The sequence below is a fragment of the Lissotriton vulgaris genome, chromosome 6, assembly GCF_964263255.1.
Source record: "Lissotriton vulgaris chromosome 6, aLisVul1.2, whole genome shotgun sequence".
Taxonomy (NCBI): Eukaryota; Metazoa; Chordata; class Amphibia; order Caudata; family Salamandridae; genus Lissotriton; species Lissotriton vulgaris.
Genome location: NC_141694.1, coordinates 1,356,749,761 through 1,356,774,247, shown reverse-complemented (window position 1 = coordinate 1,356,774,247; position 24,487 = coordinate 1,356,749,761). Strand labels below are relative to the sequence as shown.

The 24,487-nt window shown below is 46.1% G+C and overlaps 1 protein-coding gene across 1 annotated transcript in view; it reads right to left on the bottom strand.

Annotated features, from left to right (window-relative positions):
• The window catches only part of LOC147708874 (uncharacterized), a 166,060-nt gene that overhangs the window by 37,682 nt on the left and 103,891 nt on the right, over positions 1-24,487 (bottom strand). Inside the window, exons 4-5 of the mRNA XM_086925405.1 lie at positions 5,026-5,184; positions 4,828-4,943 (exon numbers count right to left, since the gene is read on the bottom strand). Coding sequence (XP_086781531.1) covers positions 4,828-4,943; positions 5,026-5,184 — 275 coding nt within the window. The remainder of the gene's footprint in view (positions 1-4,827; positions 4,944-5,025; positions 5,185-24,487) is intronic.

Sequence of the window (24,487 nt, the reverse complement as noted above, 5' to 3'; positions counted from 1 at the left end):
TCTAATTTTCAAATAAACCAGATCCAGAGGCAAAGCTAGCATTTAGCACGATATAGACTGAGTCTGCAATTAAACATGCTTGGACTCTTTGGGATAGGCAGAACGTTGATGTGAATCCGGGACTCTCCTCTCACAGGCTGTACTCAAGATGTTCAGGTAATACATGTAATTCTACCTTCTTCCTTTCTTGACCGCTTCTGACACTTGGTCCCCCAATTAAAATGGAAAGTCACTGAGGAAGGTGTGATGTTTGTCAATGCCACTACTGTTTAACAAGCCTCTTCAATGTTGGCAGAGAATCCCAATCCATTTAGATGGGAGGGACCAGTCCCTACATAGGTTATTTTACAGTTTTACTGGTGAATGATTCCCAGGGGATTTGGTGAGGTCCAAGCATTTAATGGTCAGGTTTCAGTCTGTCAGAATATTTTGGTCTGTCTTTCTGACCAGTGCTGGCACTTCTGTGAGGTGAGTCTATGGGACTACCAACAAGAGGCAGCAGAAAGGAGCAGACTGCAGCCAAGACCTTCAGATTTTTTTAATGGAGAGAACGCCAGTGGGAAAAGCCAAACTTAAATTTTGCCCATAGGCGAAGCTTCATGCATCGTTATTTTCTCTAACTTTGATGAAGGCTCATTCTACATTACGGGGTTTACTGCTTGATGTCTCTTTGAATTTGTAGTTCTCTAGCTTTTCCATGCCTCTGTTAATATGGAAAAAGTCGATGCTAATATGGAAAACGATTCATTTATTTATGAGGAAGAAATTGAGTTTTATTTGCCCGTTGTGAACTCCCAAGCAACCCCGACTCGCAAATACATAGTCAGGCAAGCTCTGAGACCTAGGACCGAGGTCACTGATTGATAGGTCACAGGCGGGGGGTATATATATTTTCACTGAAAAAAACACAGGTTACAGGATTGTTATAGTTGGGCTCAGGTTTCACTCCCTCATACAAAACCAGTGAAATTCAGCAGTTATAGTGAGCTGAGCTAAGGATAACTCGCGCCCCTGTAATGCACTGCTTATGACCTCACATATTACATCTCTCATGACATGGTCAGTGTCATCACTGTTTGACACCTCAGATAACATCACTGATGACATCATCCAGAGACTGAGTGTTTTTAAAATGTTTGAGTGTTAAATATATATATATATCAAGTCATATTGGTGAATCAGTGGGTGTAGTAGTGCCTGTATGGATGATTCAGTGGGTGTTTGACGGATTGTATACGTGAGTTATTAGGTGCCTCAGTGAATGTATGGGTGAGTGACTGGTTGTGTGAATGTTTGCATCAGTCTGTCAGTTGGTGTCTAAGTGGCTATATGGGTGTGTGAGTGGGTATGTGAGTGGCTGCATGGGTGACTGATTGGTTGTCTGATTGGTTGAATATTTGTATGAGTGTCTGGGTGGGTGGGTGAGGGAGTGTGTGAATGCCTGTATGGAAGAGTGAGTGTGTGACTGCCTGTATGGAAGGGTGAGTCAGTGGCTGTATGCGGTAGTGAGTTTGTGTGTGAGGAGCTGTATGGATGAGTGGGTGTGTGTATGGCTGTGTAGGTGAGTACGTGGATGTGTCAGTGGTATGTGGGTTGGTAACGGGGTATGTGAAAGGCAGTATAGGTGAGTGATGGGGTATATGAGAGACTGTATGGGTGAGTGAGTAAATGTGAGAGTGGCTGTATGGGTGAGTGTGTGCTTGTGTCAGTGACTGTATTGGAGAGTACGTTAGTATATGTATGAGTAAGTTAGTAGGCGACTGTGTGTAACTGTATGGGTGAGTAAGTGGCAGTGTGACTGACTGACTGGGTGAGTTATTGGTTGTGTGAGGAGCTCCGTGGGTGACTGTCTCAGTATGTGAGTGGCTGTATGGGTGTACGAGTGGATATGTTAGTGGCTGTATTAGTGAGTGAGTGGATGCATGAGTGGATGTATTGGTGAGTGACTGGATTTGTATGTACATCTATGAATCAGCGAGTGGGTGTGTAAGTACTGCTATAGGTCTGCGAATGGATTTGTGAATGGTTTTGTGTGAGTGGGTGTATAAAACATTCTATGGGGGTGTGAGTGGGTGTGTTAGTAATTTTGTGGATGATGTCATGAGTGATACCATCAGTGATGTTACTGACCATGTCATGAGGGATGTAATTTTGGGAGGTCATAAGCAGTGCACTGCTGGGACGCGAGTTATAGTTAGCTCAGCTAACTAAAACTGCAGAATTTCACTGGTTTTGTACGAGTGAAACCTGAACCTAACTATAACGTCCCTGTAACCTTTGTTTTTTTCAGTGAATTTCTATGTTTTTAAAGTAGTAATGGTGTTTGCAGAGTGGTGGAGAAAGGGGGTGTGGCACTGACCAGCTCTCAGGAATCCGGCTGTGAAGCACTTACAGAAAGTACCAGTAAGGCTTCTTGCCCTTCAAGGTCCCTCACCATCCTAGAGCGCTTAATTCCCCAACCAGGAGACGCGTTTCAAGAGTGGTGGAGAAAGGGGACGTGGTATCCGAAGACCGCTTTGCAATCCTTCTGTGTGGGACTTACTGGAGGTAACAGGAGGGGTTGTTCGATCCCAAGGACCCTCAGCAGCCAAGGGGACCCGGATGGACACCTTGTATATACATTATTTGTACCCCGGTGAGGAGGGAGTCCCCGGGGCTGCGGGTGGGCCTAGCAGGCCCTCTCACATTTCTTTTACTGATTGCCCCGGGGAGATGTTGGTCCCCGGGCCTGCTCCCTTTTCTTTTGTTTCACTTTTTTTGTGGGACTCGGTTCAACCGAGTCCCAAGATGGCTGCCAACACTTACTGGTTGAAGTGTTGGCAGCCAATAAAATTTCAGTAGGCTGTTGGGCTCCCAGATATCTAGATTTTTTAAAATGTAATATCTTTGAAACTACTGAACGGATTTACAAAATCACAAAAAACACGCTTTCTGGACCAAATTCTAGCTTTCTGCCAATTTTGGTGTAATTACGTTCAGCAGTTTGGGCTGTTGTCGTGTTCAAAAAATGAAAAATCTCCATAGACATAACTTGGGGAAAACGTGTTGTGGGACCCCCCTTTTTTATCGGCCCCCGCTAGACAGATCGCCCCAAAACTTTCAACACAGCAACTGTGAGATATATATTTATATATATGGTTTGGTGTTGGGTCAGGGTTTAAAGTTTGGGGTTGGGTAGGGGTTTTAGGGATGGGTAGGGGTATAGGGTGAAAAGGATATTTTTTAGGGTTATGGGGTGGGTAGAGATATTGGGTGGCAAGGGTATTTTAGGGTTTTAGGGATGGGTAAAGGAAATGGGTAGTAAGGGTATTTTTTAGGGATGATGAGTCGGTAGGGATATTGAGTTGGAAGAGTAAATACAAGTAGGGGGTTTGGGGATCCCTCCCAAAAAGGTAATATATATATATATATATATATATATATATATATATATATATATATATATCGTACAACCATAGCCTGCAGACAAATACACAAAACAGGAAACCTTAGATGCATCCCACAGATAGGAGCAGCGATTGGCCCCAATAAAGCACACATGGCCGGAGGGGGTATGCAAGCTCCTAAAACACCATAAAGTCACATGAGTTAGGAACATATAGCCCATCAGGACACAGCACACACAGTGATCACACGCTCTCCATGCCGGACATCTGGACACATTGCCCACTTGCCACGCTGTGTCGATGTAAGGTGGAGGTCCACCTGTATTTTCCATTAAACAATTAATTTATGACTCCAAAGACAGGAACTTACATTCCTAACCATTTATGGAACCTCGGAAATCTGTATTACCTAATATTAAATGTATTTAAAAAAGGCCAAAGACACATTATAAATTGAGAGTCCTCAGACTCTGGAAATGTTCTCCCGGCCACTATGTTAAATTAAACAAACTGTTCCTGTTTTGCAAAGCACCCTTATCTTTTGTTTTGTCATGGTATTTCATGTTCAAGTAACACCTGTCAAGCTCCAAGATCATGTAATCTCTTTAACATCTGTCTTCCAGGTGAGACAAAAGTATGCAAAGAGCTTTTGACTTAGACATTGTTTCTTTGATCTTTCTCCTGCCAGAGAAATCAGAGGGATTCAGGAAATACATTTCACAGGACAAGTTTTTGTTAGAAGATAATGGTGATTATGGCTATTCTCTTAAAACATGGCTGTCTGATATGCGTTCACGTGGGCTAATTCCAGGCCAGATTTTCAGGGTTTCCCCAATAAGACACAACTACAATTTAATGGAACTAATTACACAGAAAGTGTGACATGGATCCAGCCTGCCTAACCCCTATGTCACACACCCTCTGCTAAATGTTTGTTTTTGTATAGGAATATAGTTTCAATCATGAAAACTGAAAGCATGTTCTCTTAGCTTTTTTAGTCGCTCTCGTTTAATAATGCCTATCAATACCCCACAATGAGCTAGAGGAAACACAATCCTTCTGAGATCAGCATGGGCTGGTGACAGGCAAGGGACACCAGGATCCAGCAAAGCTAAACTCTCCCAAGGATAAGGCTAGGAGAAGGGACTTCCCGCCTGAGGGACTGGACAGAAAGTGAAGGGATGAGAAAGGAACTCAACTTAAGTCAAGTCCAGGACAGAGAAGGACAACACAGTGAGAGACAAGTTCCCCCAGAAATAGAGGAAATAATTAATCAAATGGGGCACCTAAGAAAAAGAACAGAATAGGAAAGATACCTCTCCCCGAGGCATCTGTGCTCAGAAAATTTGCAATTGGTAGGCTTGGCCCTTTTACACAGTGGCACAACATTCTCACAATGTAAAACCTGTGCAACATTCACAAGTATGTGTCTCAATAGTACCATGAATTTTCTTTAAATATATCTGAAATCTGGCCCTTCAGTTTGGCAATAGCTTCATCTTTGCGGCTCATATCAGCTTGATTCTGTTTCTTTACAGCTGCCAGAGCCTCTTCCTGCTGCAGAGGAAAGCCAACAGATCAGATGACAACTGGAAAGGGAGCTTACCTTAACAAAAAGCATATATTTCACAAGACTAACCTGCTTCTTTAATTCTTGATTCATGTGTTCATAGTGCTTCGTGTTTTTTTCTATCTGTTGTATTTTGTCCTGCACTAAATTCTCGGATTCTTTCAATTGCTTTTTTGTTGCCCTGTGACTCTTTTTTTCTGTCTCCATGGATTTCGCATACTCTGCATGCTATTTTTAGGGGCAGTAAAATAAAATCAACATTAAAGTATAAGTCCTGTAAAAATAATAGATGTTACCAATATGCAAACTAAAACAAAATATCAAAATAGCATAGCAAATTAATATAGAATAAGATCTCGCAAGAAAGAGAACTTACCTAATAAAGCATCTAACCATCAGCCAGAAACATTATTTTGTAATCTTTATTTTAAACTTAAATCATACATATATATAAGATGATTAAACAGTTTACATTTGTCATTGACATATTGCAATTAAATGGAAGTATTCAATTACATTTATTTGTTTGTCATTGTTTTTTTTCATTCTGCCGTGGATCATAAAGAGTAATGTTTTTTATATATATAAACAATCTGGAATCAGTAGCCTGAAAAAAGAGTTTCAGATCATACAATGCCCCTTACTTTAAAAATCGTCCTGTAGCACCAAGCTTTATTGGGGAGTCTCACTTTATTTACACCGTGTTACTGTGGGTTTCTATGCAATGCATCTGCAGCCCCTGTTTAAATGCTCTCTGAATATCCCAGTAGCATTATTAAAGGTTGTGGTTCAAGCCCGGGCGCCTGGCACATCAGCAACTATCCTTATAACGTCTTACCAGTAGTTAAGTATAAATAGGTAAGACCAAGTCAGATGAAGAAACGTGGCATATTCTGCATTAAATCTTAAGTAAGAATGAAGTTTGTATCCTGTGTTGTCTAGCTGAGGTTATGTATGCCTAGGGCAGAAATGTAAAATGGAGAGGTTTATGGCCATAGTTCATGGACCCCGTTAAGAGTAGCCAGAAAACATTCTAATTCTGTAGTCTTCAGCATGTCCCCCAATGCCTTATATGTTTTAGTGGTTAGATACTCACTGTATGATGCTCTTTCACCTTGTCAATGAAGCAAAATGCCCAGAGCTATCGGGTCAGGGCCTAAACTACCACTCGCATACCTCCAGCTCATGTTTCCCTAACTGATACTGTCAAATTTCTAAAAAAAAACAAAACAAAATCTAAAGATTAGCATATTTACCTCCATTCAAGCTTTGAGGTTGTTTTCCACACTTGATTCACACTCCTTAACCCGTTAAGCGCGCCGCAAATTCCGCCCCAGTGCGGACGTTCCATTGCGCGGGTGGAATCGGAACATTCAGCGGACGTGCGCAGCACTAGCGAGGTAGTGCACGCGACGTCCGCCGAATGTTCGCAGCACTTAACGGGTTAAGATATCTTTGTTACACAATAATATTTATATATTTTCAGATAAGGGCAGTATTATCGAAAAAGACTCCAGCAGCGCAATACAAAATTATCAGCACTCGGTGAACCTAGGGCGGAGGATATTATGGCCTAAGGCTAGAGCGGTCGACCTTGAAGCTGGGGAACCAGGTTCGAGTCACGGCAGGGGCCCTCATAATCCTATGATCTTGGTCAAATCGCTGAATCTCCATGTGCCTAACAAAATTAATATGTCCGTCTAATGCAACTTGTGCACATGTAAATCACTCTGATACCTTCTTGTCAAGTTTGCGCTACATTAACACCCCGGCCCTCCAAATAACTGCAAGTTCGTGAAGAAACGGATCACCATTCGCTGTCTTGGGACAGTTTGACCAATTAGGGATTGACCCTTTCCCAAAGACTATGTACAGATATTAAACAACTCTTGTAACCATCGGGCCTAAAACAGCAAACCCAAAAGTAATTTTTTCTCTATGAAAAGCAGATAAATGCCATTTTGGAGGATTGCTTGAGATGTTCATTCTGATAAGAGGGTGCCTCCAGTGAGACCTGTACTTAGTAACATATTAGAAGCCTTTCAAAAGTATATGTTCTAGGCAGGGCAAAAGCCCTAAAAAATAGAAGTGGGGGGAACAAACCAAGGAAGTGATATCACAAGAAGTGTATACCACAATGAGCCGCTCCCAGTCTTAATGACGTGATCTCCGCCTCGCCAGCGAGGAGCGGAGGCATGCAGACCTAGGTATAGAGGCGGAGATCACGTCACTGAACATTCTAGGACCTAAAGGGTTCACCTGCCACTTCCCTCCTAGGGGGCCATTTTGACCTCATCCAAGGGCAATAAAGATCTAGCCATTTCATAGTGGAGCGTGATCGCTATCACCCCCACTAAGTGGACCCCTCTGGCCATATTGTGTTCTTGGACCTAAAGGGATCATCTGCCACTTCCCTCCTATGGGGCCATTTTGACCTCATCCAAGGGCAATAAAGATGGATTAGTTACTTACCTGTAATCCTAGTTCTCTTCCAGGGTATCCTCATCAAAGTCATAAGCATTAGAATATTCCCGCCCATGCGCGGGACCCCGTAAACACTATATTATATGTGCCCCATGTATATATATATATATATATATATATATATCAAAGAAGAAAGATTGCCCCCAGAGGAAAGGTCACTCAGCCAGTGAAGACCAGGTCAGCTTGTATGCAGGGATCTCTGATGCACGTCGCTGGCTTGCCGTGCTAATATATTCGGGGCACCCTCTCCAAAGAAAAAGGCAGAGACCACGAAGGGGAATAGCTTGGAGTCTCTTTAATTGTCGACATGGGCAATGGGCGTATGCATTTCGGCCGTGTGGCCTCGTCAGCGCCCAGTTTGTAACAGGTAGGTATGCTGCTAAAGGGTCCTGCTCCCAAGAAATAGTTCTGGTTGGCTCCTCCCATAAGCGGAGAACAATGTCACCTGCTTCCGTTTAACGATGGTAGATTAAACTACTGATCCCAGCATGCAGAAAAACATGCAATAGCAGCCAAATAACATCAGAGCTGAAATATGCTGTGAAGAATTTCCACCATACATGAATAATGTGCATTAGAAACATGAGAAACAACACTAAAGATTATTTAGAAACAGTTTTAATGCTCAGATAGCAGTAGAAATTCTTATAACTCACTGAAAGCATAGAAAGCTCCAAGGCTGCATTGCAAATACACAGTCTAAAAAGACTGAAAAGCTAACCTGTAGCTGCATGTAATATAAAACTGACACCATGCCTTTAAGGCACTCATGACCCCCTGTATCCCATCATGCCTCAGGGGTGACAGTTAGGTCAGTTGTTCTTTTCGGAGACTGAAAAAACTCAGTAACAAATAGGTTAACAATATCTCCTTATTAAAGGATGTCCTTTGCCCGGGGAGGCGGGAGGGTTGCTTATGACTTTGATGAGGATACCCCTGGAAGAGAACTAGGATTACAGGTAAGTAACTAATCCTTCTCTTCCAGGGGATCCTCATCAATAGTCATAAGCATTAGAATGGAATAGCGAGCCTCTCCTCATCCCTGCGGCAAAGGAATGACAAGACAGTAATCTCATCAACAAGCCTGAGTAGACCATAGGCTACCCAAACAGATTTCTCAAGCAGGCTTGCCCTACTTGAGTATCGGCCCTGGAATCAGACTCTAGATAGTAATGCCTCGTAAAGGTATGTACTGATTTCCAGGTTGCAGCCTTGCATATTTCTGACATTGGAATGTCGTGCAAGAAAGCCACTGTGGCCGCTTTCCCTCTGGTAGAATGCGCTTTGGGTGACACCAATAAAGGCTTGCCTGCAAGCTGATAGGCCAATTTAATACAGGAGACATTCCATCTGGAGATGGATCTCTTGGCCGCTGGAAAGCCTGTTCTCATTGAACCATAGTTCACAAACAGCTGATCCGACTTCCTGATTCCCTTGGTTCTTTCCAAATAGAACTTGAGCACTCTCTTTAAATCCAAGGAGTGCAATGACCGCTCTGCTGGGGTCGCTGGATTTGGAAAAAAAGAAGGGAGGGAAATGGACTGATTTATATGAAAATCAGAAACCACCTTAGGCAAGAAGGATGGATGAGCCCTCAGGACTACTCTATTGTGATGAAAAATAGTATATGGTTCCTTCGCACAGAGAGCTTGTATCTCGCTCACTCTGCGCGCTGACGTAATCGCCACTAAAAAGCTGCTTTCCAGGAGAGATGTTGCAAAGAGGCCTTGTGAATGGGTTCGAAAGGAGGTGACATTAACCTGGATAGAACCAGGTTCAATTCCCAAGGAGGAGAAGGATTTCGCACAGGGGGATAGACTTTTTTCAACCCCTGGAGGAAATCCTTATCCACCGGAACCTGAAAGAAAGAAATCTGATTAGGTGATTTCCTGTACGCTACTATGGCTAACAGATGCACTCTAATGGAAGCATATTTCAATCCAGAAGTTGCCAAGGAAAGGAGGTAAGGCAGAATTACCTCCTCCTGCCCTTTAGTAGGATCTAGGTGATGATCCCTACACCATAAGTAAAACCTTTTCCACTTGAACGCATAGGACGCTCTCGTGGAGGGTCTCTTAGCGTCCTTTAAAATGTTCATACATTCGGGAGGCAGGTTCAGATGCCCATATTGCAGGACCTCAGGTGTCATGCTGTTAGGTTCAGTGATGGGAGGTTGGGATGCAGTATTCTCCCGTTCATCTTGCTGAACAGGTCCGGCCTGCAAGGCAGTCGTCTGTGTGGACACACAGACAGATGTAGAAGGTCCGGGTAACACCACTGCAGAGGCCAATCCGGAGCTACCAAGATCATCTCCATGTTTGACCTGAGGAGTTTGGAGACTACCTTCAGAATCAGAGCCAGGGGAGGAAACGCGTAAGCAAACGTTCCCGACCAATCCATCAGGAGAGCATTCCATTGCGTCCCTGGCCGATGGAGCCTTGACGCGAAGGTGTGGCATTTTGCGTTTTCTTCGTCTGCAAACAAGTCTATGGCTGGACGACCCCAACAACGAAAAAGCTCTTCTACCACTTCGTCGTTTAGCACCCAGTCTGGCTGATCTTCGAAGTGCCTGCTGAGTGCGTCTGCCTTGATGTTCAATTTGCCTGGAAGGTGCACCGCCACTACTGAGAGGCCTCGAGAGAGAAGACAGTGCCAGATGGTTTGAGCCTCCCGGGAGAGTGGGCGTGACCGCGTGCCTCCTTGCTTGTTCAGATAGAACATGGTGGTCATATTGTCCGTCTGAACTAGAACTGAGCTGGACTCGATTGCTGGAAGAAAAGCCTTGAAAGCTAGAAACACCGCTCTGAGCTCCAGCAAGTTGATGTGACTCACTCTTCGCTTTTGGGCTGAGTGGTCGCTCCCCAGCTTGGTATCGTTCTGCAGCGCTTTGCTTTGCTTTTAAAACTGCCTCGTATTTATTGCCTACTGTTTGCCTTGGTTGCCGCTTTATTTGTATGCACTTTGGATTTGCCTGTGTCACTTTCACGCTGATTGCGCGTTTTCCCCCTAGCGCTCCGCTCTGCTCACCCCTCCGCCTCCATTTTGTTTGTTGTTGTGCTCCTCTGTAGCCCGCCCCGCCTCCCAGCTGAGCCGCCCTCCCACTGACTACAAACAGCGCTCCACTCCCTGGAAACGCTGTGACTCACTCTTCGCTTTTGGGCTGAGTGGTCGCTCCCCAGCTTGGTATCGTTCTGCAGCGCTTTGCTTTGCTTTTAAAACTGCCTCGTATTTATTGCCTACTGTTTGCCTTGGTTGCCGCTTTATTTGTATGCACTTTGGATTTGCCTGTGTCACTTTCACGCTGATTGCGCGTTTTCCCCCTAGCGCTCCGCTCTGCTCACCCCTCCGCCTCCATTTTGTTTGTTGTTGTGCTCCTCTGTAGCCCGCCCCGCCTCCCAGCTGAGCCGCCCTCGCCCCTCCCCCTCCACCTTCCATTTATGACAGTAGCTCCCGCGCGCAGCGTTCACGCGCAGCGACCGCGCCCCATTCGCGCCAAAGGTGCGCCAAAGGTAAGCCCGTCTACGCCCGTCCGCGCCTAGACCGCGCCCAGCGCCAGACCCCCTGCCCCTCGCGCTGCCCAGCCCTCCCGCATTACCTACGATGCCTCCACCCTCCTAGCCCTTAACCCCGGCCGTTCCCCCAACTGCGTCCAAGCCGCTCCTGGACACACCCATGGACCTTTCTCATGCTACTCCTGCAAATTCACCGGTACCGTCACCAACTCCGCTACGATCACACCTCAGATTCCCGACACTAACCATCTACAATGCATCCTTCTCAACACCCGATCGGTCCACAGGCACGCCATTGACCTATGGAATCTACTAGACACCATCTCTCCAGACGTCGCCTTCCTAACAGAAACATGGATGAACGCTTCCTCCGCCCCAGACATCACCATTGCCATCCCTGAAGAATATAAGATCACACGCAAGGACCGTACCGGCCACACAGGAGGAGGAATCGCTATCGTCCATAAAAAATCAATCTACATCTCAACCAGCTCTGACGTCAATCTCGCCAACTCTGAACACCTTCACTTCCAGATCCACATCGATCCCAAGACCACACTCAGAGGCACCCTCCTCTACAGACCACCAGGACCCCGCGCAAAATTCAGTGAAGACATCACGGACTTCATCACTCCACACGCGCTCCCCTCCAAAGATTACATCCTTCTGGGAGACCTCAACTTTCACCTTGAAAAGAACAACGACCGCAACACCTCCACCCTCTTGGACAACCTCGCCAACCTCGGACTTAAACAACTGGTCACTTCCCCCACCCACATCGCAGGTCACACACTCGACCCTATCTTCACCTCCAGCAATCACGTCTCCTTCAGCCACACTACGGATCTCCTCTGGACTGACCACAGCTGCGTTCACTTCACCTACAACAAGCCGAAACCCATCAACCACCCCCAACCAACTTTGCAAAGAAACTGGAACAAAATCACCATCGACCAGATCTCCTCATCGCTCCTTCTAAACACCCCAGCCCACTCTTCTAACCCAGACCAAGCCGCCACCAACTTCACCCTATGGTTATCCAACAGCGCCGACATCCTAGCACCTTTGAAAAAACGTCAAAGCAAACCTGGCAGCAAGAAGGCCTCATGGTTCAACGATGATCTTAAGAAGTCCAAGAAACTCTGCCGCTCCCTTGAAAAGGCCTGGAAAAAAGACCCAACCACTAGCACCAAGGACGCCTTCAAAAACGCCACCCGCACACACCACCAACTAATCCGAAAGGCCAAGAAAACAGCATTCAAGGATCGACTAGACAACAACGCCCACAACAGCAAGGAACTTTTCAACATCGTCAAGGAATTTACCAATCCCTCGGCCAACTCCAACGACATCACCCCCTCTCAAGCCCTCTGCGACTCCCTGGCTTTATTCTTCCACAACAAAATTGCAGACATCCACAACAGCTTCGACAACCAACCCGGAGACCAACCCACCCAACCATATGCTGAACATTCTCCCCCCTTGAACACCCTTTACGATTGGAACCCAATCTCCACTGAGGACACCATCCGCCTGATGAACTCCATCCACTCAGGATCCCCCACAGACCAATGTCCTCACCACATCTTCAACAAAGCAGACTCCGTCATAGCACCGCACCTCCGAGACGTCATCAACTGCTCCTTCAACTCCGCCACCTTCCCGGAAAGCTGGAAACACGCTGAACTCACCGCCCTTCTGAAAAAACCCACAGCGGACCCCACCAAACTCAAAAATTACCGCCCCATCTCGCTCCTTCCTTTCCCGGCCAAAGTCATCGAGAAAGCTGTCAACAACCAGCTCGCCGCCTTCCTCGAAGCCAACAAATCCCTCGACTCCTCACAGTCTGGCTTCCGAGCAAAACACAGCACTGAGACCGCCCTCATCGCAGCAACAGACGACATTCGAACTCTACTGGACAATGGAGACACAGTCGCCCTCATCCTCCTCGACCTCTCTGCAGCCTTCGACACAGTCTGCCACAGCACCCTTTTACAACGCCTCAGAAACATCGGAATACAAGGAAAAGCACTTGAATGGATCACCTCGTTCCTCACTGGAAGAACCCAGAGAGTCCGCCTTCCACCATTCAAGTCCGAGGCCACTGAAGTCATCTGTGGCGTACCACAAGGATCCTCACTCAGTCCCACCCTCTTCAACGTATACATGAGCCCCCTCGCGGCCATCGCCCGCCAACACAACCTCAACATCATCTCTTACGCGGATGACACTCAACTGATCCTTTCTCTCACCAATGACCCCAGCACCGCCAAAACCAACCTACACGAAGGAATGAAAGAAGTTGCCGAATGGATGAAACATAGCCGTCTGAAACTGAACTCAGATAAAACAGAAGTCCTCATCTTAGGTACATCCCCCTCTGCATGGGACGACTCTTGGTGGCCGGAAGCCCTTGGAAAAGCACCCATCCCGACAGACCACGCACGGAACCTAGGCGTTATCCTGGATTCTTCACTTTCAATGAACAGACAAGTCAGCGCCGTCTCCTCATCCTGCTTCAACATTCTCCGCATGCTCAAAAAAACATTTCGCTGGATCCCCACCGAAACAAGAAAAACAGTCACCCATGCTCTGGTCACGAGCCGACTGGACTACGGAAACACCCTCTACGCAGGTACTACCGCTAAACTCCAGAAAAAACTCCAACGAATCCAAAACGCCTCAGCCAGGATCATATTAGACATCCCGCGCAACGAACACATCTCTGGTCACCTGAAAAACCTCCACTGGCTACCCGTCAATAGGAGGATCACTTTCCGACTTCTAACCCACGCACACAAATCACTCTACGATATCGGACCAGAATGCCTCAACTCACGACTGTCCTTCTACACCCCCTCCCGCCAACTACGCTCTTCCAGCCAAGCCCTCGCCACTGTACCTCGCATCAACAAGACCACCATGGGAGGTAGATCCTTCTCATACCTGGCAGCTAAAACATGGAACTCACTCCCCACTTACCTTCGCCTTACCCAGAACCACCTAGCATTCAGAAAGCAACTTAAAACGTGGATATTTGACAAGTAATCCTCCTTCCCCCCCTAAGCGCCTTGAGACCCTCTGGGTATGTAGTGCGCTATATAAATTCTTTGACTTGACTTGACTTGACTTGGTACGTCTGCTCCTGCGCAGACCACTGACCCTGAATCTGCAGGGGACCCATGTGCGCTCCTCAGCCTTGCAGGGAGGCATCCGTCACTATAGACTGGGACAGTAGAGGTTGGTGAAAAGGCACTCCCATCAGCACATTCCTCGTCCGAGTCCACCATTTGATGGCATCCTTTGTTGCTTGGGAAAGAGTGATACGATCGTCCCAACGCCCTGTTGCTTGGTCCCACTGGTCTTCGAGAGCCGGTTGCAGAGGCCGCATTCTCAGCCTGGCGTTTGGGATGAGAAAAATGCAGGACTCCATGGAACCAAGCAGGGATGCTACCTGTCGGACTGTTGGACATCGAGACTCTAGTAGAATCCCACATTTCTGCCTCATGGAAAAAAGTCTCTCCTCAGAAGGAAACGCTTTTCCCAATTTTGTGTCCAGAACGGAGCCTAGGAAGTGGATGGACTGTGTCGGCCGCTGGACTGACTTCTCCAGATTTACATGGAGACCGAGCCTGTGCAACTGGTGCAGGCAAAGTTGCAGATCGTGTGCTACCCGTACCAGAGATGGCCCCTTTAGAAGCCAGTCATCCAGGTACGGATAGATGAAGAGTCCCTTCTTGTGAAGAAAAGCCGCCACCACTGCCATGCATTTGGTGAAGACTCGTGGTGCGGACTTGAGCCCGAAGGGTAGCACCTTGTATTGCTAGTGTTTGTTTCCTACGACAAACCTCAAGTACTTGCGATGCCGCAGTGCAATTGGAATGTGAAAATATGCATCTTGCAGATCCACCGAACACATCCAATCTCCGGCTTGAAGATGTGGGCATATTTGGTGAAGAGCTAGCATGCGGAACTTCTCTTTGACAATGACTTTGTTTAGGAGACGAAGATCGAGTATGGGCCTGAAGTTGTCCTCCTGATCTTTTTTGGGGACAAGAAAGTACCTGGAGTAAACTCCCTTTCAATAACAAAAAGGGGAGAGAGAGAAATTAAATCGAAATGGATTCGTTCTCCCTAGACTAATGTAAATAAACAAATAGAATCCACTCCTAATGTTGTGGGTGTGGTCTCCGCAGTGGGGAGCACCCTACTGGTTTTTAGGTCCCCTCACACACCAACAGGCCCCTTGGTGTCATGCTTCATCATCGGGGTCATCGTACCCCTCTACGGGGTACGGCGTGCTGCAACCTACGGATGACAGGGGATGCTTTTCTACGCTAGTATGGGCTGTACTTTTGCGCCGAGCCTGGCGGGTCTGTACGTACACCATCTGGAAAGTACCAAAATCCTACACAGCAACAACCCATATAGACATCTCATAAACACGTGGAGGAGGTACATCAACAATGTGCTTGTGATATGGGAGGGTAATCAAGAATCTGTGTCAGAGTTTATGGAATGGCTGAATCAGCAGAACCGCTTCCTAAAATTCACCCACACAGTTTCGAAAGAGAAATTGGTGTTCCTTGACCTCAACATTTTCCCGAAGGATGGAAAACTACATACCCATACCCATTTCAAACCGACGGCGAGGAACTGCCTCCTCCGGTTTGACAGTTTCTATCCACGACATTTACGAACTAATCTACCGTATGGACAATTTCTACGGTTGAGACGGAACTGTACGGACATCCAGGATTACAGGGCACAAGCAAAAGGCTTAAAAGACAAATTACAAAAAAGACAGTACCCTGAGAGGATCATCAACAACGCCATGAAGAGGGCAAGAAACAATCACCTGGAAGCTTTACTAGAAGACAAAATCCAGACTGACCGGGCAGCCACCTGGCCAATCTGTGTAACCACCTACAGCTCCCAAACCAATGAAGTGTCGAAACTCCTAAATAAACATTGGCGCATCCTAACGAGTGGGAGTCTAGACATTGAGAAACCACTATTTGCCCACAAACGAGGCAGGAATCTCAAGGACATGCTGGTGCATACACGCCCGTAGCAACAACAAACACAACCCCCTCAACATGGTCTAGTAGGTCATTACCCATGTGGTAACTGTGCAAGTTGCCACATTACTCAGAAGAGTAAACATCTGACCTTTGCAAACGGTACCAAATGGGAACAACGGAAACTAACGAACTGCAACAGCAGGAATGTAATCTATATGATTACCTGCCCTTGTAATTTGGAGTACATTGGCATGACCAAAAGACCAGTAAAAATACGGATTGGGGAGCACAAGAGCAATGTACGGTGCAAAAAGACCACAACGAAAATGGCCACGCATTTCTTGGAAAATCAACACTGTGTCAACGACATTAAGTGGACAGTAGTGGAACAACTACCATCTGAGCAAGGACTCTTCGAGAAGGAACAAAGATGGGTTTTCAGACTTGGGACCAGCACCACTGGCCTCAATGACAGTATTCCCTGGGGTCAGTTAACCTAGACTAATCTCTTTTTGATCTACATCGTAGGCACACTACAAAGAGAATAGTAACAACATTGTGTCAAGCATGTCCCCAAACGCATGCGTTGTTCGGTAATACTACCCTCTCAAGCCTCAATCATGAAAAGGACATGACCACTTTGAACAAGCATGCTCACGAAACACTGTAACCACTGGCCATTTTGCCTATGGATGTAGAGAAGTAGACGACCAGAAAAAAATCTTTATCTTCTTTTCTTTTACAGGTTGATTAATAAACAACGTTTTTTTGCTATGTACATTGTCTTACCCTACACTATATTTCTCACTTTTATTAGGAAAATCCTGAATACGAGTTAGAGAAACGTAAGGTGGGGATTTGTGTACCCCGTCCTGAAGAAGGTGTTTTTACACCGAAACATGTCGACACACACAGAAAGGAGGTAACGCACATTGACTGCGGCACAACCTCCCACTTTTTCATTTTAATAGCACCAGCCCGGGGGCTTATTAAATAATTTTTAGTCACCCCACGAGCCAGGTCTTTTTTAACTTACACTTAGTTTTAAAACCCCACCATACACTCACAAAAACAACCACTCACCTGCACCACACATAGTCTATCAAGTGCTCCCACGCACCCGTAGGTTGCAGCACGCCGTACCCAGTAGAGGGGTACGATGACCCCGATGATGAAGCATGACACCAAGGGGCCTGTTGGTGTGTAAGGGGACCTAAAAACCAGTAGGGTGCTCCCCAATGCGGAGACCACACCCACAACACGAGGAGTGGATTCTATTTGAAAACTCCCTTTCCCCTTTGGGAGGGGGGAACTTCCTCTATAGCTCTTTTTTGTAGCAAGATTTTCACCTCTCTCCTGAGTAAGCTTAGCTGGTGAGGGCAAGAGTTCTTTGGAGGAATGTTCTTTGGAAGCGCACGGAAACGTAGCATGTACCCATTGCGCAGTATATTCAGCACCCACCGATCTTTTGTGATGCTGACCCACTTTGCCAGGTGTTGTGAAGCACTTCCTCCCAGTGGAGTGGGCAACGGCGCCAGAGGAAGCCTTTGCTCAGGCCTTTCCTCCTCTCGTGGTGGTAGAGGACTGCTGGTGACCTCCTCTACCTCTGTTGGATTTGTCTTGAAACTGGGATTTTCCCTGGTTCTTATTTTGGGACCACTGAGGCGTTTGAACCCTCTGTTGAGCCCCTTTTCCCTTGCTGGTCTTAAAATGGCGTTTGAACTCTTTTTTCTTTTCCAAACCCACCGCTATTACCGTATCCAGCTCTGTCCTCATACGGGTCATCTCTTCTTCAGCATGTTCTCCGAAGAGAGAGGACCCCGAAAAAGGAAGATTTAGGATGCGCTGCTGAGCATCCGGCTTCAGCCCGGTGAGACGCAACCAACCTCCTGGCACAAACCCCATGTGAGTAGAAATGTGCCACAAGAACTGCACCGTCCGCTGCAGTGCTTATCAACTGGTTCGCCACCAGACATCCTTCCATCATTGTCTCTTCGAAGTCCTTTTGGTCCTCTTTTGGTAGCTTGGACTTGAGCCTTTCCATGGAGTCCCATAAGGCTCTATCGTATCTACCCAACAGTGCGGCCGCACTGGAGACCTTCAGCGTGGGGGCAGCTGAATTGCAAACCTTGCGACCCCATGAGTCCTGTGATTTGCTGTCCTTATCTGGTGGTACTGAAGAGGAAGCAGCCATTGCATGCGTCTTCCTTGCAGCTGCCACTATCACAGAGTCTGCTGGAGGGTCAGATTTTACAAAAACTGGGTCGGAGGAAGCTGGTTTATACTTCTTCTGAATGCGGGCCGGCACCGCTTTGATGGTTGCTGGAGTTAGAAAAACGTCCTTGACCGGATCCATAATCCCCGGGACTAAAGGCAGCAGCGGACGAGAGACAGATTTTTTGTGCAAAGTTTCAAAAATAACTGTTGTAGCCACCTGGGGGACAGACATTTCAATGTACAGCTTCTGAGCTCCCCTTTGTAGGACATCTAAATAAGTGCCAATGTCATCCACTGGAGAGGATCTAGAAACGGGGCTATCCATCAGTGTGGGAGAGTAATCCCTCTTGGAAGACCAGGTAGAAAAAGTAGATGACGTAGACGGAGTTCTTCGACGTCTACGGTGAGCACCGTGTCTCCTCTCCCGTGATCCTCTTGGGTGTTCTTCTCTTCTGGGAGAACGCGATCTAACCGGATCTTCCCTTCTGGGAGAGCGGGATCTGGTTGGACTTCTCACAGGTGACTTGCTTGCTTGGCGCCTGGGAGGACTGCGTCTGTCCAATTCCTCCACCAGCCTCTGTAAAGGAGATCTGTGCTGAGGACTGACATACTCTTGCATACGTCTGGCAGCCCCTGATTCTCTCCAATGGTCCAATGACTTGTACCATCTAGGTGACAGTCTGACCTCCGCAGCCAAAGGATCTGGCTGCCGCACAGGGGATCTGCAGACAGGACTTCTGGATCTTGAGGATGTTGTCGAGGAGCCAGAAGACTGTGACGTGGAATGGCGAGAAGCTGACTCCGTAACCATGATCACAGAGTTCCTCGACGACTATCGAGCTCTTTCTGAATGCCTCGACGTCGAACAGTATGGCATCGAATGCCTTTCTCTCGACGTCGAATGCCTCTGGGGAGTCGGGGGGACCATCAATCTTGACGTCGAATGTCTCGACGGCGATCGATGTGAGGATCTACGGTCCCGCGACGCCGAACGGCGATGAGCAGCCGACGGCGGAGCCTCCCTCGACGCCGAACGGCGTTGACCAGCCGTCAACGGAGCCCTCTCTCTCGACGTTGAATGCCTGTGCGACGACGGCGGAGGGGTATTGGCCACCCTCGTCGACGGAGACTTCCTCCTCAACGCTGATCGATGTTTAGTTGTTGGCGGCGGAGGGGTCTTGGTCCTCGACGCCGAACGTTGTTTCTTAGACGACGGCAGAGGGGTCACACTTCTCGACGACGGTCGTCGTCTGGATGACGACGGCGGAGGAGTGACCTCCCTCGACGGCAACCGTCGCCTCGTTGACGGTGGCGGAGTCACATTTCTCAACGCCGAACGTTGCCCGGTTGACGACGGCGGAGGAGTGACCTACCTCGATGCCGATCGTCGCCGGGTTGACGACGGCGGAGGGGATTTCGACGACGGAGCTGGATTTTTCGACGTCGTCGACGTACCTGGTCTTCTTTTCGACACCGAGCCCGCCGTCGACGGTAGTTTTGAAGATGAATGACCCATTGGTGGTTCTTTCCTCAGCGCCGAGCCAGACGCTGAAGCTGAAGGGTGTGAAGACTTTTCTTTTGAAGATGTTCTAGCCTTCTTGGAGCCCTTCTTCACCGGAGACCTTCCTCTGGATGATCTATGAGCCAGGCCATAAATGCGAATCCTCTCCCTGTCTTTGAGAGTTTTTCCAGACAGATACTTGCAGTGAGGACAGGTGCCTGGATCATGTTCCTCAGGCAGACACAGGATACAAACGTCGTGGTTGTCTGATTTTGCCTTCTTGTTGCCACAAGAAGTACATTTGTCAAAAAGTGAAGGCATTCTCAGTTGAAAATGCTCACTAAAACTGATTTAAAAAGACAGTTTCTTACTTGACTAGATGTAAGATGTCAAAGTAAGTAAAAAAGTTGTTAAAAGTGAAGTAATTTTCTGTCAGAAAAACAGAAATTAGTGGAGCTGTGTAACCAGGATCCTTCCTGAAGGAGCCGGAAAGAACAACTGACCTAACTGTCACCCCTGAGGCATGATGGGATACAGAGGGTCATGAGTGCCTTAAAGGCAGGGTGTCAGTTTTATATTACATGCAGCTACAGGTTAGCTTTTCAGTCTTTTTAGACTGTGTATTTGCAATGCAGCCTGGGAGCTTTCTATGCTTTCAGTGAGTTATAAGAATTTCTACTGCTATCTGAGCATTAAAACAGTTTCTAAACAATCTTTGGTGTTGTTTCTCATGTTTCTAATGCACATTATTCATGTATGGTGGAAATTCTTCACAGCGTATTTCAGCACTGATGTTATTTGGCTGCTATTGCATGTTTTTATATATATATATATATATATATATATATATATATATATATATCGACACCAAACCGAACTTCCCATCAAAATAAGGCGCTGACTCCGTGAATCATAATCCAAACGATATTTAATGGCTCATTTGCTGCGTAGACGCGTTTCGGCGGCTTGCTCCCGCCTTGTTCACTACATCTGCATTGTCATTTTGTTACACTTTAAATACACATAAATGTTACATGGTTACTCAGGTGTTAGATGTGTTACAAGTTTCAATTGGCCCAGGGTTGTTATGGTTACATGTTTAACCCTCATGTGTGGACATAGAAAAGTTTCATGACTTGCAATATGTTACATCATGTCAGTCTTTCACCTATGTTTATGCAACTTTGTAACGCTCATTTGAACCACATTGCAAAGCGGTCTCAGTAATTCATTGTTACATGTGTTAAACCTCACACTTGTATAGTTCATGAAATTTGAGAACACTTTTAAAATAAAATAATTAAATAACATGAAAACGTGCGTCCACACTATTTACAAGTCATATGCACTCGTGTACTGTCTGCCATTGGTTAACTGATAACTACTGGTTGCACTAGTGGCCAGTAATGGTGATGCTGGAAACACACCTCCGTGGATTTCAGTGTGAGGACATGCTCGTAGGACTGGTGCGAGGAGTACAGACCCAAGTAGGTTATGTGGCTCCCTACCGCATGTGCCATACTTCTGATAATATACGCTTGATAATATACATACATAGCAGTATTCTAACTGTGTATTACAGTCAATCATTACCCCATATCTAGCGTCAGCTAAGTTAAATGCTGTATGTACTATTCATGTCAAGCATTTACATACTGGCGCAACTAGTTAATGCAATTCTTAACACCATGGGCTTCTCTCTTCTCCAAGTGGAGTATTGGCTCGTGACTTGTTTTAGTGTGATTGGAAAGGTGATAAGTAAAATTCACAAATTAAAAGTGATTCCTGGTGCTATTTGTGATAAGTTACGAGGAAAGGTGATTTTGTTGCTGTGCTTGTGGTTTAAAATCAATTTAAGTAGTAGAACAGCAGATGTTAAGGAATGGGTTCTGAGGGATGATTAGAGTACAGACTGAATCATAGGTGTACGTTTAGGGCTTCGTCCGCGTTCAAACCGAACGGGATTTTGGAGTTCAGAAGGATTATATATCTGGACTCCAGTCGGCGTAGGGCTAGTTTCCGATTGCCTCCTCTCGCATTCTTTGGTACACTGTCGATGACATAATATGTGAGATTCTGGGCATTACCTTCATGTAGCTGGTTGATATGCCTTGTTACTGGGTATGTAGGGTCTTTGTTCACTATTGCCCTCAGGTGCTGTAGTATTCTGACATGTGCTGGGTGGATGGTGGAACCTACATATCTCTTGCCACAGACACATGTCAACACATACACCGCAAATTCGGTTTTGCACGAGTATTGTGCTCTTATGGTGTATGGTTTGTGTCTAAATGGTATACTGACTTTGGTAGTGTTTATCCCATGGTTGCAGGCTTTGCATTTGCTGCATTTCTTGAAGCCTTTTTGGTTCTGTAACCAATTCGTTTGTTTTTTGATTACTGGGGCATTGCACACCAGCTCACTGCGCATGGATTTTGCTTTTCTATAGGTTACCAGAGGACCTTTGCCCACCAACTGGCCAATAGTAGGATCGTTGTGTACTAATGGCCAGTGTCTTCTGAGAATTCTGCGGAGATTGGTGTGGTACCTGTTGTATCCTGTTATTAGCCTAGGTGGCTGTCGCTCATTTGTTACAGGAATGTTCTTGTTTTTAGGAGGGAATATGAGTTCCTGCCTTGTTTTACTTTCACACTTGGCCTCAGCCCCCCTACAGGTTTTCTCAGTGTACCCCCTGTTTCTTAACCTAGTGAAAAGGTTCTTTTTAGCTTTTGTCAGTTCTTCTTGTGTGCTACAGTTCCTTGTCATCCTGAGGCATTCAGCATATGGGATAGACTGTTTCAGAGGTGTCGGGTGAAAGCTTTGCGCGTGTAAGATCGTATTGCCTGCTGTGGGTTTCCTAAATGTGCGTGTCTGTATACCATTATTCATCACAAATAACTCAACATCAAGGAATTGTATAGTATCAGGACTAACATTACATGTGAATTTCAAGTTCAGTGCATTTTCATTCAATTCCTTGGCGAATTTTTCCGCACTTTCAAGACTGCCCTGCCACAGAATAAAAATGTCATCGATAAAGCGTTTGTACATTACAATGTTATTGGTTATTGTTTCTGCGTGAGTGACTTGCAAGACTTGCTCCTCCCACCAGCCCATATGCAGATTCGCATAGCTGGGGGAGAAGCAAGTGCCCATAGCAGAACCCTGCATCTGTTTGTAATGAAGTTTGCCAAATATGAAGGTGTTGTTGGTCAAACACCATTCCGTCATTTCTAGAATCATGCGGGTGTGCTCGAAAAGGTTTATTGGTCTTTTTCCAAGGAAATGTTTCAGGGCATTGAGGCCGTCCTTGTGTCGAATGCTGGTGTACAAGGATTGTACATCTAGGGTCATGAACAAGTAGTTGTCTTTCCATTCCACATCATAGATTTTGGCTAAGAAATCCCCAGTATCTTTCAAATAAGCAGGTAAAGCCCTCACCTCCGGCTGTAGGAAATGATCTATGAAAATGCTTGTCTTTTCAAATAGACTCCCTATTGCAGATATAATGGGTCTGCCCGGTGGCACACTGCTGTTTTTGTGAATTTTAGGGATTAAGTATAGTTGAGGAGTAACTGGATAGTCGTTTTTCAGGTACTCAAACTCTTGTTTACTCAACAGGCCCATGCCTTTCCACCTGTATAGTTCATTGTGGTATTTCTCTTGTAAGCCTACGATGTGTGTTGGACTTATTCTTGTATAGCATTCTCGATCTTGAAGTTGAGAGAGTGCTTCCTGGTTGTACATTTCCAATGGCCACAAGACTATGTTGCCCCCCTTGTCTGACCATCTCACCACTATGTCTGATCTTGCTTTAATTTTTGTCATTAAGTTGTTATATTTTCTCATTTGGTCGTTGTTATTTGCCACGCCCTCTCTTGTACTTTTTATGGATAGTTCCTTTAGGTCTTTGATCACACATTCTGAAAACATGTCCAGTCCATCTTTGGGCATTATCGGCATGAACACTGATTTTGGTTTGAAACCAGTTTTGATTCTTTGACAGATGTCTATTTCTGAATTTGCCGCTGCTCCACTGGGGCTGATTAGGACAGTGTTGTTATCTTGTTCAAGATCTATCAAATCCTGCAATGCTTCCATATTCGCTACACTTAGGATGTGTTCTTGTTGTTCCTGTTCCGGAACTTCATTTGCTTGTTGGTTTTGATAGAAATATTTCTGAAGTTTTAACTTTCGGACATACATGAACAAATCTATTCGGGTTTGAGCGTAATCAAAGTTTGTGTTACTACAGTAAGATAGGCCCAAAGATAAAATATCCAGTTCTTGTTGCGAGAGTTCTAGGTTCGTTAAATTGATTACAGTGTTGTCTCCTGCCATTATCGTCGTCGGTTGCGTCTGTATGGTTGTTTTGTTTGCTTTCCTGTTTGATTTTCCCCAGCGTCTATTTTTTCTCCGCCTGCTTTTTGTTGTTGTTTCTTCCGATTTGTTTGGCCACCTCCTTCCTCCTGTCTCGACTGTAGTCGTGGTCTTAGTGTTCTGAGGCGTTGTATCCGTAAAAAAGCTAGTTCTTCTGCTGGTGTTGGTGGGGGACCAGTAGTTCCTGCGCTGGGATTGCTTTCAGCGTCTGTCTCGTATTCCGAGCTTATTTCATTTTCGCTCTGTTCAGCTCCGGCCCCCTGGTTACTTGTCGTTGGTTTAGGCATTTGGTTTCTTATTTGATCATACTTCCTAGCAAACGTGTATATTCTTCCATTCATGTAATCATTCCGATCTCTCTGGAATTTTATAGCCTTTCTTTCTTTGATGTCACTTTCATGTTTTGTGATCCT